General features: G+C 41.9%; 1 protein-coding gene across 1 annotated transcript; it reads right to left on the reverse strand.

Annotated features, from left to right (window-relative positions):
- Positions 1-6,635: 6,635 nt before the first annotated feature.
- Positions 6,636-15,874, reverse strand: LOC140125849 (olfactory receptor 10C1-like). Its single transcript, XM_072144726.1, has 4 exons — positions 14,966-15,874; positions 7,781-7,909; positions 7,222-7,428; positions 6,636-6,668 (listed from the first exon to the last, which is right to left on the reverse strand). Exons 1-4 carry the CDS (start codon positions 15,872-15,874, stop codon positions 6,636-6,638), a joined length of 1,278 nt encoding a protein of 425 aa, XP_072000827.1.
- Between the last annotated feature and the right edge of the window lie 257 nt (positions 15,875-16,131).

Genomic DNA, 16,131 nt, shown 5'->3' on the forward strand with positions numbered 1-16,131 from the left:
ATCAAACGAGCTGTGTCAGGCAGAATTTTGGATTGTTTTCATGGCTTCCATGTTAACTTTGTCGCCACCCTGCTGTGTAATCCACAAAATATACTGGCAAACTTTTATCATTTACCAATATTATTTCAGTGCTTCTTGCGCATCTGTTTACATTCCCCTCACCCGCCAGAACCCAAACTTATAAGAACGCTACTACACTTGATCTTATACAAAAGGTTCTAAGAAGTGCTGTTTGGGGAGTAGCCTACAGACAGGGGCTTGGATTGGTGAAAGCTCGCCTGGCAGCGGAGCGCCAGCTCCATCCCAAGATCCAACTAACATAGTTTTAACTGCAGCACCTTTAATCTACTACTAGTTCACTGCCTCCATACATGGTCCCCTTATCAAACGAGCTGTGTCAGGCAGAATTTTGGGTTGTTTTCATGGCTTCCACATCAAACTTGTTAACTTTGTCGCCACCCTGCTGTGTAATCCACAAAATATGCTGGCAAACTTTTATCATTTACCGATATTATTTGAGCGCTTCTTGCTCACCTCCTTTGGTTCCTCTCTGCCACCCATTGGTTTTAATCCTGAGTCCATTTGGGGTATGTTGCCAAGACACTCTCTAGCCTGCCGCTGCTGCCGCTGCCTCTGCATAGTCCCCTATAGTGTCAGGGTCAATTATTGGATGTTTTAGATGCTATCTAGCCTCATTCGGTCACTCTGTCATTGCCATGCTGTTGCCCATACTTTTGGCATAATGGTGCGATTAAGCAGCCTCAGAGGCATCCATGCATGCTGCCCCTGCTGTTTCCTGTCCATTTCCGTGGTGTTTCCATCCTTTTCTGAGGTTCCCAGGTGCTTGGCCAAGCTTCCCTGTGCAGATCCTTGGTCCCCTTGAAAAATGCTCGAGTCTCCCATTGACTTCAATGGGGCTCGTTATTCGAGACGAGCACTCGAGCATCGGGAAAAGTTTGTCTCGAATAACGAGTACCCGAGCATTTTAGTGCTCGCTCATCTCTATTCACAATCTCCGTATACATCCTTTTAGTTATATCCAAACCTATCTAGATCCAGCATCTTTTTACCTATACCTTATACCCACCCCCCCCCCAAAGAAAAAAAAAACTACAGAACTACATTCTCTCTCCCTTATTCCTCCTCCTTCCATCTCCAATCCTCCCATATTACACTGTATATATTAGGTTTATTACATCTTTCAAAATAAATCTTTTCATAGACCAACATTTTCCTAGAATAAAGAGTCCACTCCCTCACCATTGGCGATTCCGATGCTATCCATTTATTGAGTACAACCTTCCGTGCCCAACATAAGAGCTTGTTTATCCTCCCCTCCTTTTTATAAATATTAATACTTCCAGGAATACCAAAAATACAAGCTACTGGTTCCGGAACCAGATCTAGACCGAGTCTTGCATTAATAATATCAAAGATCCCCTTCCAGTATTCTTGAATATGAGTACAACTCCAGGACATATGCAGAAAATCAGCCTTATCTTCCCCACAGTGATAACAGTTGGAATTTCTTTCTTTGTACATCCTAGACAGTCTATAGGGAGTATAATATAACCTATTGACAATAAAGTATTGCATAATCCTCAATTGTGGGTTAACTGATATCTGTGGTATAGTCCTAATGAAATACTCCCACCTCTCCATCCCTATTGATCCTATTGCTCCTAATTCGTTCTCCCACTTATGGAGTGTACCCAAAAAAGAGTCATTAAATTTTTTATTTAACACTATAGCATAAGTAAATGCTAATTGCCTCTTTTTACCAAAACTTTCACAATTCTTCAGAAATTCATTAAGAGGATTTTTCACTTGGAGAGAATCAACCCCTAGACTCCTAAATGCATGCCTCAGCTGAAAATATCTGAATAGATCATTATTCCTTAACCCACATTCCTCCTTGATGTTCACCCAAGATTTGAGTCCATCAGCTTCAATTATTTGGCCTAGATACTTAACACCTTTGTTGATCCAGAATGGAAACTCGTACTTGAAATAGGGATCCCTCCACCTTAGATTCCCCCATAAGGGAGTATCCTCATAGAGCCCTTTACTTTCAAATAGGTCCCTCATACTATTATATGTTCGTACAAACATTCCCAAAGAGAGTAGCTCTTGTTTATCCCCTCTACTTACTCCCATCTCGAACATCTGGAATAAATTATATTGGCTCCTCACCTTCTCTTTAGATCTTAAGTACTCTTCCCAAATCTCCCTGTGTTCATGATCTATCAGTTTACCTATCTGAGCAGCCAAAAAATATAATTTTAAGTCCGGTATAGTCAATCCTCCATCTTGGGATCTCCTTTTCATTGTCTCTAGCTTAATTCTGGTTTTTTTCCCCCTCCACACCAAGTCTGTTAGTATCCCATCGATTATCTTAAATATTCCTGAATCTATCCAGATGGGGGAATTTACTAATGTATAAAGAATCTTTGGTAAAAGTACCATTTTTATTAATGCTATCCTGGATGGGATACCCAACATCAATCCCTTCCATGCTTGTACCTTATTCCTATTCAATTCCACATATCTGTTAACATTACTAGACACATTTATTCCCAAATACTTGAAATGCTCCCCCCTACCGATTGTTTTTAGTGGATATAGAGGTAGTTCCCTACCATGGTCAATTTGCATAATCACGGATTTACCCCAATTTATCTTAATTCCTGAAATATCCCCATATTTTTGGAATACCCTTAACACTTTATCTACAGAATCGATGGTCCCCAGATATAACAAAATATCATCCGCAAATAAAGAAATCTTCTCATCCCTATCTCGATACTGAAATCCAACTATATCCTGAGCATTTCTAATAGTACAGGCCAGGGGTTCCATCATTAAATCAAATAATAGGGGTGACAGTGGACACCCCTGTTTAGTACCCCTATAAACAGGAAAAGCCTCTGAAACCGATCCGTTAATTAGGAGTCTAGCCGTGGGATCTGAGTATAGTAGTTTTATCCACCTAACAAATTTGGGTCCGATTCCCATAGTTTCCAGCACTTCCCACATATATTCCCATTCTAGTGAGTCAAACGCTCTGGCTGCACCCAACGAGAGAACCAGCCGCTCTCCAACGTTATCTGGACTCCTCTGTATGTTAGAAAAAAGTCTATTAAGGTTATCGGAGGTACTTCTCCCGCTCATGAACCCTGCCTGATCTTTGTGGAACAGCTCACCTAGTACTTTCCTCAGACTATTAGCCAAAATATTGGCCAGCAATTTAGTATCGGCCGCCATTAGAGATATAGGTCTATACGCCTCTAGGAGAGCTTTATCTTTCCCCTCTTTTGGGATCAAGATTACTAATGTTTCTTTCATAGTCCCCACTAGGCTCCCTCTTTCATACGCTTCTTTATAAGTATCAAATAATTCCTTTAACAACACTTCCTCAAAAACCTGAAATACTTCTACTGGAAGAGCATCTATCCCTGACGCCTTCCCCTTCTTCGATGCGTGCAGTGCTTCCCTCAACTCAAATTCCAGAGGTCTATCTAGCCAATCAGATTCCTGGCTTCTCAGCTTGGGTATATCAGCACTTACTAGAAACTCTCTACATTCATCCATACAGTGACACACAGACAGGGTCGGATTGGGTTGCCTTAGGCCCACCAGAGAAAATTAATCTGGGGCCCACTCTTTATTATATGCCAGGAAATAGACTCTAGCAGCTTCCAAATTTGGTTGATTTCTGTTGCATCTCAGTTCAGTATTCAGTAGGGTTGAACCAGGGCCCACCGGAGGATCCTCTGGTACTCTGGTGGGCCAGTCCAACACTGCACACAGAGGAGGAATATATGTTCCTAAAATGTTGAAAGAACGTTTCTTTTACCTCCTCTGTTCCCACTGCCCAGGTACCATCCTCCTTTAGGATGGACATAATATACTTTTTCTCCTTTTGATTTTTCACTATATTGGCTAGCTTTTTTCCTCCCACCGATAGATCCACATCCAAATAGTACTGCACTAGACTTAGGTCCTGTTTTGATTTAGAAAAAATATACTCCTCAAAGTTATCCAATCTAGTCTGCCAGATCTCCCAATTAGTTTTGGTAGGTGCTGAACATACCATCTGTTCTGCTTCCCATATTCCCTTTTCCAATTCCACCTCTTTGGCTTTCCTCTTGTGTTTAAATATACAAACCTGTTTAGACAATATTCCCCTTATAAACCCTTTTCCAACTTCCCAAACTATCCTTTGTGACGTCGTGCCTCTATTTTTAACAAAAAATTCTCTTATTTCCCTTTCTACCAACTCTTTATTTTCTATCAATCTTAACCACCCCACATTAAATCTAGTCATTCTAAATTTTTCTTCCCTTCTTAATCCCAATTTAACGTGAACAGGTGTATGGTCCGAGATACCGTACCTCTTGTATCATATGAGACATCTATTAGTGACTCAATTGTGTGCTTATTTCCTAAACAATAATCGATTCGTGAGTATCTTAAATGTGTTTTTGAAAAGCAAGAATATGCCTTCCCATTTGGATACTTTTCCCTCCAAAGATCACACCACCCAAACTCTTCTAATAGAATCCTAAATTTTTTATTTCCTCCCTTTCTTCCCGTGCTATTTCCATCATCTTCTACTATTCTAGTGTCTAGTGTATTATTTACATCCCCCACAATTAACAACATTACATCTTTTTTATCTATCAAGAAATCAATTAGAGTATACAACACTTCAGCGCCAAAGGGAGGTGGAATATAGATTGTTGCCAGAACCATTTTTTTCCCAAAGATACTGTAAATATCTTCCTTCTTCCTTCTATATCTATTTTAGTTGAATATACTTCCACCGGGAGGCTTTTATGAAATAAAATTGAAACACCCCTGGAATATGAAGAGTGATATGAATGAAAACTAGTACCGATCCATCCTTTACACAAAACTTGTACTTTATCCTTAGTCAAATGCGTCTCTTGCAAGCAAACAATAGCCGGTAGGTAGTTCCTAATAACAGTAAAGACTGCCAATCTTTTAAGTTTTTTGGATAGACCTCTAATATTCCAAGACAGAATATTAAGAACTTCTTTAGTCATAAGTTGCTTTTAAATCCTATAGGGGACCTAGGATAGAACCTCCTACTAACTGGAAGGGGGAGTAAAAGGAGGGAATGGCCAAGGAGAGGAGACCGTAAGAGAGATAAAACAAGCAACAACAATAAAACAAAAAAAAAGGAAAAAAAAAAAAAACATAAACCCACAAACCCCCAGACCCCTCCCCAACAGTTATCCACCATCCAGGTAGATCCTAAACCTAGCATGGCACTCCGTCAACCCCCCCCCCCCCAATACTCCTCCGTAATCATTTGTTATGCTTTCTCAGCCATCTTACCACTTCATCTGGTGAGTCATATATTTGAGTAACCCCCTCATAAAATATTTTCAGGCTAGCCGAATATATAAGAGAGTATTTAATGCCCTTTTCCATTAATTGTTTTTTAACATCTTTAAAGCAAGCTCTTTTCCTTTCAACCTCTGCTGGGTAATCTGGAAAAAATAAAACCTTGTTGTTATTCCACCTCACATCTTGCCCCCTAACCTCCTTAAGCACGGTCTCCTTATCATTACTTGAGAAAAACCTCACCAACAATGTTCTTGGTGGAGCTCCTGGAGTTCTTATCATTGGGGGAACCCTATGTGCTCTCTCAATCTGGAAGAACTCTGATAGTTTCTTAGGATCCACAAGTTTTTTAAACCAATCATTAAAGAACCTCACTGGGTCATCACCCTCCTCCTTTTCAGGGAAACCAATTATCCTCACATTGTTCCTCCTGGATCTATTTTCAAGATCCAGTAGTTTCTGTGCCATGGTTTTATTAGACTGCTTTAGCTCCAGGAGTTAATTTTCCAGCTCTGCGGTAGAGTCCTCATTATTGCCCAGTCTTGTCTCTATCTCCTGTAACCTTTCCCCAAACACCGAGAATTCCTTACTCAAAGCAGATAAATCTACCTTAACCTCTTTCACAACCTCAAAACATTGCTTGATCTGTTCTGATATGTCTTTCAATGAGAGGTTCTCCTTATTCCCCTCCCCCTGGGACCCCAAGGGTTCAGACTCATGGGGTTCCTCCACACCTGATTTGTTCAAAAACTTATCAATTTTTAACAGTTTTTCTCCTTTGTTTTTCCCTCCTGGTGAGAGGGTCCTTTCCGGAGTCCCTCTATTCTTGGTCGCCCTATTTTTGGTCGCCATTATCTTGTATAACAAGCTATTATACACCAACCCTATAGAATATCTCCTTTTAGGTTAGCTATACAAGGCCCAATGCTTAAATGTGAGCTACAGATTAATGAGGCCTATACCAAATGTCATAGGATATTCAATTGTTATCCCAGGATTATTGTATTTCTCTGACCAACAAAGCTCCCTTAATTAGCTGCATTAGGGCGCAGATATTACTCCAAGTATATTACCAGGTAATCAAACAGCTATTGTTAGTATAGGTTTCTACAATACACAGGAAGGGGTAAGCAAAACCTACAACCCAAGAAATACATTACAGTATATAGTCCCGACAGAAGGTAACAAATCCTGTGCTTCTAGCAAAGTTATTGTAGATATTAGTGCAGGCTTATTTCAGAAACAAGACAGATCATAAATTATTAGCCCGTGTGACATATAACCACATAGTCCAACTATTAACACATAAGAAGGACCGACAATGTTAGCATAGTTTTCCAATAACTCCTAGGGTTAATATGCAGAAAGATAGCAGAAGCGAAAAAGTTTCAGGTGTTAGTTCAGGTATTTCAACATCCAAGGCGCTTATTTGCTGTTAGTCCACTTTTATAGGCCTGTTGCCAATACTTTGGTGCAGCCCTTGCCTGCCTCAGGTGAAAAAGACAAGCGGTTTTCCTCCGGATCATAGGCGAGCACCTCCGGGTTCCACGGACTCCAGCCCTCTCCCGCAGGCTGTGTCCTGTGATCTCCTCCGGCGTCCACCCGATTCTCACCCGTCAGCGCCACTCTCTATTCCACAGACGGAGCTTCCTTCTGCTCTTTGTCTACGGCCAAGTATCCTCGCGGTCACCTGGAGCTTCGACCCGGCAAGCTCTTTTCCACAGGTGTCTTCCTCGGCTATACCGCCTCAAGGACCGGGCTATTCCTCATTCCCACAGCATGGCTTCCGGATCACAGACTGCAGAGCACTGGGGGGGGAAGACCGTGCGCCGCGCAAGCTCGTCTCACGCTCTCATGCTCCTCCCTCCCAAGGTGCTTCTTACATATTGAACTGATGCCTTGCCAATTAGTCACAAAGGTGACTTTTTTGATCAGCCTTCTTTCTGGGAAAGCCGTGGCATGGCTACTCCCCTCTGGGACAAGTTCTTCACTGAATTCCAGTCCATCTTTGAGGAACCTGACCTGGTGTCTTCCGCTGAGACAGCACTGCTGAACCTGCAACATGGGAACTCTTCTGACGGTAATTATGCGGTTCAGTTCCATACCGTGGCTTCTGAGCTAGCCTGGAATGAAGCCACCCTAGTCACAACATTTAATAAAGGACTGTCAGGACAGATTAAAGACACAGTGTCTGCACATGACTTGCCATTAACGCTGAGTGGTCTCATCTCTCTGTCACTCAGATTGACATCCGGTTTGCGAGAACTCTGAGCAGCAGCATCTGGAACGACTGCAAGTCAGGACCTGACATCTGCCCCGCCTGGCTCCTGTCTTCCAAAGACCTTGTCAGCCACCTTTCATGTCAGCTGCAGCGGAAACGATATAGTGCTATACACAACAGGAGAACCTCTGTCTCAATTGTGCCAGTCTGGAACATTTCCTTCAGACTTGCTCCCTTTATCCTCAAGGTCCAGGAAATGCACGCACCTATGGTTCTTGGGAGAAGTATCCCTAGGAGAGAACATAGCTTCTCCATGTCTGAACATACCTGTCTTATTCAGGAAGCATTCCTCAGATATTTTGGTCCATATTGACATGATGGCATCACACAGTTGCCACAGATTTGTCGGCTGCACATCCATCATGCGAATCTCCCGTTCCACCACATCCCAAAGATGCTCTATTGGATTGAGATCTGGTGACTGTGGAGGCCATTTGAGTCCAGTGACCTCATTGTCATGTTCAAGAAACCAGTCTGAGATGATTCCAGCTTTATGACATGGCGCATTATCCTGCTGAAAGTAGCCATCAGATGTTACAGGGTACATTGTGCTCATAAAGGGATGGACATGGTCAGCAACAATACTCAGGTAGGCTGTGGCGTTGCAACGATGCTCAATTGGTACCAAGTGGCTCAAAGAGTGCCAAGAAAATATTCCCCACACCATGACACCACCACCACCAGCCTGAACCGTTGATACAAGGCAGGATGGATCCATGCTTTCATGTTGTTGACGCCAAATTCTGACCCTACCATCTGAATGTCGCAGCAGAAATCGAGACTCATCAGACCAGGCAACGTTTTTCCAATCTTCTACTGTCCAATTTCGATGAGCTTGTGCAAATTGTAGCCTCAGTTTCCTGTTCTTAGCTGAAAGGAGTGGCACCCGGTGTGGTCTTCTGCTGCTGTAGCCCATCTGCCTCAAAGTTCGACATACTGTGCGATCAGAGATGCTCTTCTGCCTAACTTGGTTGTAACGGGTGGCGATTTGAGTCACTGTTGCATTTCCATCAGCTCGAACCAGTCTGCCCATTCTCCTCTGACCTCTGGCATCAACAAGGCATTTCCGCCCACAGAACTGCCGCTCACTGGATGTTTTTTCTTTTACGGACCATTCTCTGTAAACCCTAGAGATGGTTGTGCGTGAAAATCCCAGTAGATCAGCAGTTTCTGAAATACTCAGACCAGCCCTTCTGGCACCAACCACCATGCCACGTTCAAAGGCCTCAAATCACCTTTCTTCCCCATACTGATGCTCGGTTTGAACTGCAGGAGATTGTCTTGACCATGTCTACATGCCTAAATGCACTGAGTTGCCGCCATGTGATTGGCTGATTAGAAATTAAGTGCTAACGAGCAGTTGGACAGGTGTACCTAATAAAGTGGCCGGTGAGTGTACAGTTGTATTGACAGTTGCAATCAAAATAATTTCATCTCTATTACAAGATTTGTTTAGTAGAAATATTTGTACACTTTCAACTGTTTGGAAAAAAAAAGAAAACAAAACAAAAAAAGGATTTAATTGTGATTTTTGTCTCCTCCATGCTTCTCGGTGGTAACCAGGCATGTAGCGTCCATTCGTTCACCTTTTCTGCATCACACAAGGACAAAGTGGTTGGAATCTAAGATCTCAAATTTGGACTCATCAGACCAAAGTCCAGAATTCCACTGGTCTAATGTCCATTCCTTGTGTCTCTTGTGCTTGTTGCTGGTCTCTAGGTCCCTGTTACCAGTTGTTGTAGAGATTTGTCTGCTGCTAGACCTCTGTGCGGCAGTGACCTGGTCTCTAATCTGAGCTGCTGTCAAAGGACATCTATCACCAGATAAAAGATTGTAAACCCAGCACTCTGAAATACTGGTGTGTGCCCCTGCTGGCAGCATCTGCTCCTCCTTTAGGTTCTTATGTCCTGGTTTTTACAAAAAAAGGGCTTTAAAATTATGCATATAAGCCTGAGGGGCTCCAGGCTCCATAGGGTTTAATGGAGCCTGAAGCACCTCAGGCTCATTTGCATGATTTTTAAAGCTCTTTTTTTCTTAAAAGCAAGGGAATAAGAGGTTAAAAGATCATGCAGATCATCAGATCATGTCAGAGGGGGCACTGGTTTCGGACGCCATTTTGACTACTGTCCGCCATTTTAAGTATTAGCCGGGGGTCACGCCGGGGGTCAAGCACTGCCCAGTTAATTTCATGATTTAAACTTCATTTTTTCATCATCTGCCTGTAAGGGTTTCTCCTTGACACTTGTTATAGATGATTGTTCTCCTTCTTATCTTGTTCTCTAGGATTGCTTATCCCTTGTTTTGGTTAGTAAGAAGCTTCTGGAGACATTCTCTGTACATTCTGTAGATAAACATGTCTGTGAACAAGGCCTATTAACTTTTTCCCAGAATGTGCTGGTGAATTCATTATAGCCAATAGCATTGCAGTATTCTATTCACGCCTCTTTGATGGCTTTTCTGTCCTGTTTTGATATATACGACTGTGGTTGGGAAATAAACGGAGAGAGGATTTTTACATGCACTAAGAGACTGACGACCATGAAAGGGTTAATTTGAAAGTCACTGTAAAACATGAAGGGCGGTTTTGAGTCCTAGATAAAAAATCTCTAACAATTTCACATTTTCGTTATCAGACGCCTCAAGTTGCCATTTCCTGTCAGCTATTTCATCATCATATACGCACCTGAGGGGTTTCATCTCATCTTGAAGCTGCTTCACCACATTGTTTGGCTCTCTAGAATATTCATCATGTACACTAGTATGTGACACAACTTGCTGCCTGCAGACCCGGTTTCAGGTTTTTCGACCCTCTGCCTTGAGACTGCAGCACTAAGGCACCTGTGTTCAGCTTTGCTTTATTACACAATGAAACTTTCTTTTTCTTGTCCATTGTTGAATAACAGCAAAACACAATGGGGGTCATTTACTAAGGGCCCGATTCGCGTTTTCCTGACGTGTTACCCGAATATTTCCGATTTGCACCGATTTTCCCTGTATTGCCCCGGGTTTTTGGCGCACATGATCGGATTGTGTCTCATAGGCGCTGGCATGCATGCAATGGAAATCGGGGGGGCATGGCCGAACGAAAACCCGACGGATTCGGAAAAACCGACGTGTTTAAAAAAAATGTGTTGCGAAAATTACACTTACATTCACTAGGTATTGGCCGGTGAATTTCAGGGCATTCCAGCGGAGCTCCGGGAACTTTAGCGCAGAGGTGGACGGCAGAGGAACTGCCTTAGTGAATCCCGGCCGGACCCGAATCCACCACAGAGAACGTGCCGCTGGATCGCGAACGTACCGGGTAAGTAAATCTGCCCCAATATTCAGAATAACTCCTCGTTATAACATGTCACGTTTTACTGTTCTCTTTGTAGTCAATAGCATTCAACAAAACAGTTCTTCTGTTGCACTACAACAACCAGCATTTTCTTCACATAAATATAGGCTATTACAATGAAACATTTAAGTCTGGTCAGCCTCACTTTCATACAGCAATACTCAGCAGTTCAGGATATGGTTTCAATTTGTTGCCACTAGCAATAAACATGCTTGTGTGCCACAGCGTATACAAAGTCCATTGCCTGGATTCCACTTCCAGAGTTTAAACGTCTACAGTTTTGAAAAAACATTTGATTGTGGATTCACTCACCCAACCTTGGGTTTCTGCCTTGCAATTACTGCTCCCGTTTCAGCTGTAGGCCACAATCCACATTACTGCAGTTCACCAAACACGTTTCTTTGGCCCTTGCATGGATCTCCTCATGCCTGTATCCGAAGCACCATATGTGGGGTTTTGGGGGTAACTTAGCATCAAAGGTAAAAGCTTCTGGACCTTACAGGCGACTTTTGTGGTGCTGAGGGCCAGAGCAATCAAGTAGGAGCTTGTAGCAATCCAAAAGAAAACGGCTTTATTCAGCTTTAAAATTATCACAAGAACAAAAATAATAAACAGTCTAGCCTCTACTTAGGGCACTACCTCACTTCTTGAACCCTAGCTCCCTTCTAGGATCAAGGAACATTGCTGGGGTTCCTCCTCAGAGCTCTGGCTCTCAGTGGGCTTTAACAATGTCCTTTCTGGATTCCAGTCCTCTTGGGACAGACCACCCTTCTGTCTCCACCTGGTCCAAAGTCCTCCTGCCGACTGCAGGACACCGGCACTGGCTTGCTGAGAGCTCTCCCTCTGGAGTTGGCCAGGGATGGGAGCGGTCAATGTCCTTTTCAACCCTGGTTGTGAGTCGCTCTCCAGCGCCCTCTAAGCTCACACTCTTACACCTGTTATTCTATTTTTTTAATTTTAAAACATTTTTATTTAATTTTTTCAACATAAAGGTACTTATATACTTACAACAATATAGAAATGAGTGGTATATATATTTTAAGAAACAATTACATTGTCTTGGATTTCTTAACAATTTTCCATGCAGAGAGTCAGGGAGGGGAAAAAATAGGGAGGGAAGATATGGGTCAGGTAGGTTTAACCTACGATTTCTGAGGCTGGTGACTCAGATGAACTTATCCCCCGCAGAAGAGGCGACTCTTCTCCTCCGCAGCCGAGGTGACTCTTGGTCTTCCTTTCCTGGGGGTCCTCATGTGAATCAGTTTCTTTGTAGCGCTTGATGGTTTTTGCAACTGCACTTGGGGACACTTTCAAAGTTTTTCCAATTTTACGGACTGACTGACCATCATTTTTTTTAAGTAATGATGGCCGCTTGTTTTGTGTTACTTAGCTGCTTTTTTCTAGCCATAACACAAATTCTACCAGTCTATTCAGTAGGACAATCAGCTGTGTATCCACCTGACTTCTGCACAACACAACTGATGCTCCCAACCCCATTTATAAGGCAAGAAATCCCACTTATTACCCCTAACAGGGCCCTTGTGATGTGAGAACCTTTCCAGGTGACTACCTCTTGTATCTCATCAAGAGAAGCCAAGACTGTGCAAAGCGGTGATCACAGCAAAAGGACCTGGAATATAAGTTGTTGTTTCACACTTTTTTGGTAACTGTATAATTCCACATGGGATAATTCATAGTTTTGATGCCTTCAGTGTGAATCTACAATTTCTATAGTCATGAAAATACAGAAAACTCTTTGAATTAGATGTTGTGTCCAAACTTTTGGTCTGTAAGTGTATAAATGAAGCGCAGTATGATAAAGATTTTTTTTAGATATTTTTAGTAGACAAACATAGTTGCTCTTAAAAAGGCGTCTAAGGGAGACAGAGATATTTGTAATTATGCATCTGAAATTTCTTTCACTGGGTCTAAAGTGTTTGGGACTTTCAGTTTAGAGTAGTTCCTTTTTAAGTTGAGTGATGATCAGATAAATGCAAAAGTAATTCAACATTTAAAAGTCAAATGCAAAAATTATTCTGTAAATGAATAAAAGGAAATTCAGACACAAAATGCTTATTTTGTATTATCTGTAATCCTCTCGGATTCAGAAAAAGAATGAAAAGTCTAATAAAATGAGACTATGTAAACTGGTTATAAACATGTAGCACAAAACAACAACGAATCAAATAAAAAGTGATTGCTACTTTGTTTTCACAGAATAGTTAGTAGACGATTATTAGTAGCCAAAAGTAAAGCTAGAGGGGGCACGTATCAATACCCTGTGTCTTTAAATTTTTATGAGCTTCCCTGCCGAGTGTTAAACTTATCTCTCTGGTTTGGTGTGAGTTTGTTGCACATCAAACTGTGTGACAGTCTATGGGACATTCTATGTGACAATTTATGTGACAGTCTATGTGACAATTTATGTGACAGTCTATGTGACAATTTATGTGACAGTCTATGTGACAATTTATGTGACAGTCTACGTGACAATTTATGTGACAGTTAATTTTTTTTAAGGCTTTACTTTTATTATTTTGTAAGTATGGATAGCATTTCATTAATGTTTTTTTTCAATTTATACTTGAATATCAAATTTAACAGCAAAGTCATGCAGGGTCTTCAAAGATCAAGATATATTTTTTAAAAATTTCTAGTTATTATTGCAAATAGTTTAATAGTTGGAAAAGAACATACACCTGCCTCTGGGTGGAGGGAACATGAAACTATTTTGAAAATCGCAGGTAAGAAATTAGACCTTGCACAGTTATGCACACTTGTAAATGTATGAAATAGGGGATGTATATCGAAGTTTCGATTTGCAGTTCCATGTTGGAAAAGTCGCAAACAGTTGCAAGCAATGGCGGTTGTGCCAAGATGCGCCTAAAATAAGACAATGGGGGTCATTTACTGAGGGCCCAATTCGCGTTTTCCCGACGTGTTACCCGAATATTTCTGATTTGCGCCGATTGTACCTGAATTGCCCCCAGATTGTGGCGCACGCGATCGGATTGTGGCGCATTGGCGCCGGCATGCGCGCAACGGAAATCGGGGGGCGTGGCCGAACGAAAACCCGACGTATTCGGAAAAACCGCCGCATTTAAAACCCGAAAAAGTGTCGCTTGGGGACCGCTTACCTTCACCTGGTCCAAGGTGGTGCATTCCGGCGCGATGAGATGACTTTCAGCGCAGCAGCGCCACCTGGTGGACGGTGGAAGAACTACCTTCTTAAATCCCGGCCGGACCCGAATCCAGAGCAGAGAACGCGCCGCTGGATCGCGAATGGGCGAGGTAAGTAAATCTGCCCCACTAAAACAACAGAGAGCAATAATAAATGTCCCGCAGAAAGAGAGAAGGTAAGAAAGTAATTGGAGATGTTTGAGAAAGTTACAGTATACGGCATAATAAAGGGAAGCAACATTTATTCACAGTCATCTAAGTAAGTGGAATGTGAACAAAACTTACTATAAACTATGTGAATCTATAAACTTAATTTATTGTTGTTAGCAATGAGTGGAGCCAAAGTCGCATTGATTAGGTCCTAATCAAGCAAAGCAGGTTTGGGTCCCCAAACCCAGACTATCCAGATGTTTGGGTTCAATGTTCAGGCTTACTACCACTATAAACACCTGTGCTGGGACTTTTTAAATGGCATTTAAATGATGTAAGGTCAGAGAGCAACGATGCTTGGAAAAATGGAGGCACGCATACGTCACCAGCAGCTTCCGCAGCAGCATTTAAAGATTAAAACCCTCAATTGGTGCCAGCAATGATCATGGGTGTTACCAGTGGCTGTGAGTGTTTGGGTTCAGTATCCAAACCCAAACCAAACAATAAGGTGGGAGTTAGACTAAACTCAGCCAGACCTCAACCTTAACAGGTCCACTCATCCATAATTGTTGTCTATTTAGGACATTTCATCCCATGTTTTACACTACAGGCTCAGTGTTAATTCAATCTTTCAAAATAATCTTAATTTTTAGAAATGCATCTTTAAAGTCTTTGTTCCTCAGGGTGTATATGATGGGATTAAGCAGTGGGGTCAGCACCGTATACATCAGAGACAAGACTTTACTCGTGGTCAAGGATTGACCTTTTGTTGGAAACATATAAACAATCATTAAAGTCCCATAAAATATGGAGACGACAATGAGGTGGGAGCTACAGGTGGAGAAGGCTTTATGTCTTCCGGTATTGGATGGGATTTTCAGGATGGTGACGGCAATGTACACATAGGACGTCACTATTACTATGAAAGGTGCCATTACAAAAATAAATCCCAATATAAGACCCTGAATGTGAATTATGGATGTGTCCGAGCAGGAGAGCTGCAAGATTGGTTCTAAATCACAGTAGAAATGGTTGATGATGTGTGGTCCACAGAAATGTAGACTATATATGGAAAATACATCAATTAATGTCACTATGAAACCCAACAACCAAATGATATCTACTAATATCACACATAATTTATGATTCATGATGGAGTGATAACGTAGGGGGTTACAAATGGCCAAATACCGGTCATAGGACATCACCGACAGGAGAAAACACTCTGAACACTCCGAGTTGGCAAAGAAAGAAAACTGGACCATGCATCCAATGAGAGTGATAGAACTTCCCCCATACAGGACAGTGTGAAGAAGGACGGGGACAATGTCTGTGGTCAGCAGGAGGTCACACAATGACAGCTGTGTAATGAAGAAGTACATGGGGGACTGAAGGGTTTTACTCACTAGATACAAGACCATGATAAGAAGGTTTCCTGATATTGTCCCACAGTATACAAAAACCAGTAGAGAGAAAAACACACATGTAAAGTTTTGAAGATTAGGAAATCCCAGAAGGAAGATGGAGGTGACATTATTTGTTGTGGCCATCTGTAAAAGACAAATTAATAATTGTTAGAAAAAGAATAAATTAATATACATTATGATAAAAACAAGGTGTCAACCTGAGATGATCAATTTCCATTTTCTTTCTCCTTTGCATCTACAAAGTGGTTTTATTGATATTGACATTTATATTTATAATGTTGTGAGCAGGACTTTTCTCCTCGGTGGCCATATTGTCCTGGAAGTATATACCTAGCCATTAGAAGATGAAAACACTGTCCTGACAAAGCAGTAGGTAGAGC

Source organism: Engystomops pustulosus, chromosome 4, assembly GCF_040894005.1.
Source record: "Engystomops pustulosus chromosome 4, aEngPut4.maternal, whole genome shotgun sequence".
In the NCBI taxonomy this organism is placed as follows: Eukaryota; Metazoa; Chordata; class Amphibia; order Anura; family Leptodactylidae; genus Engystomops; species Engystomops pustulosus.

Coding starts and splice junctions, on each gene's coding strand:
- LOC140125849 (XM_072144726.1), bottom strand. CDS start 15,874: ATGGCCACAACAAATAATGTCACCTCCATCTTCCTTCTGGGATTTCCT. Junction 7,429..7,780: donor CTGGCACAATTGAGACAGAG/GTTCTCCTGTTG, acceptor CCCATGTTGCAG/GTTCAGCAGTGCTGTCTCAG. Junction 6,669..7,221: donor GGAGGGAGGAGCATGAGAGC/GTGAGACGAGCT, acceptor ATGTGTTAATAG/TTGGACTATGTGGTTATATG.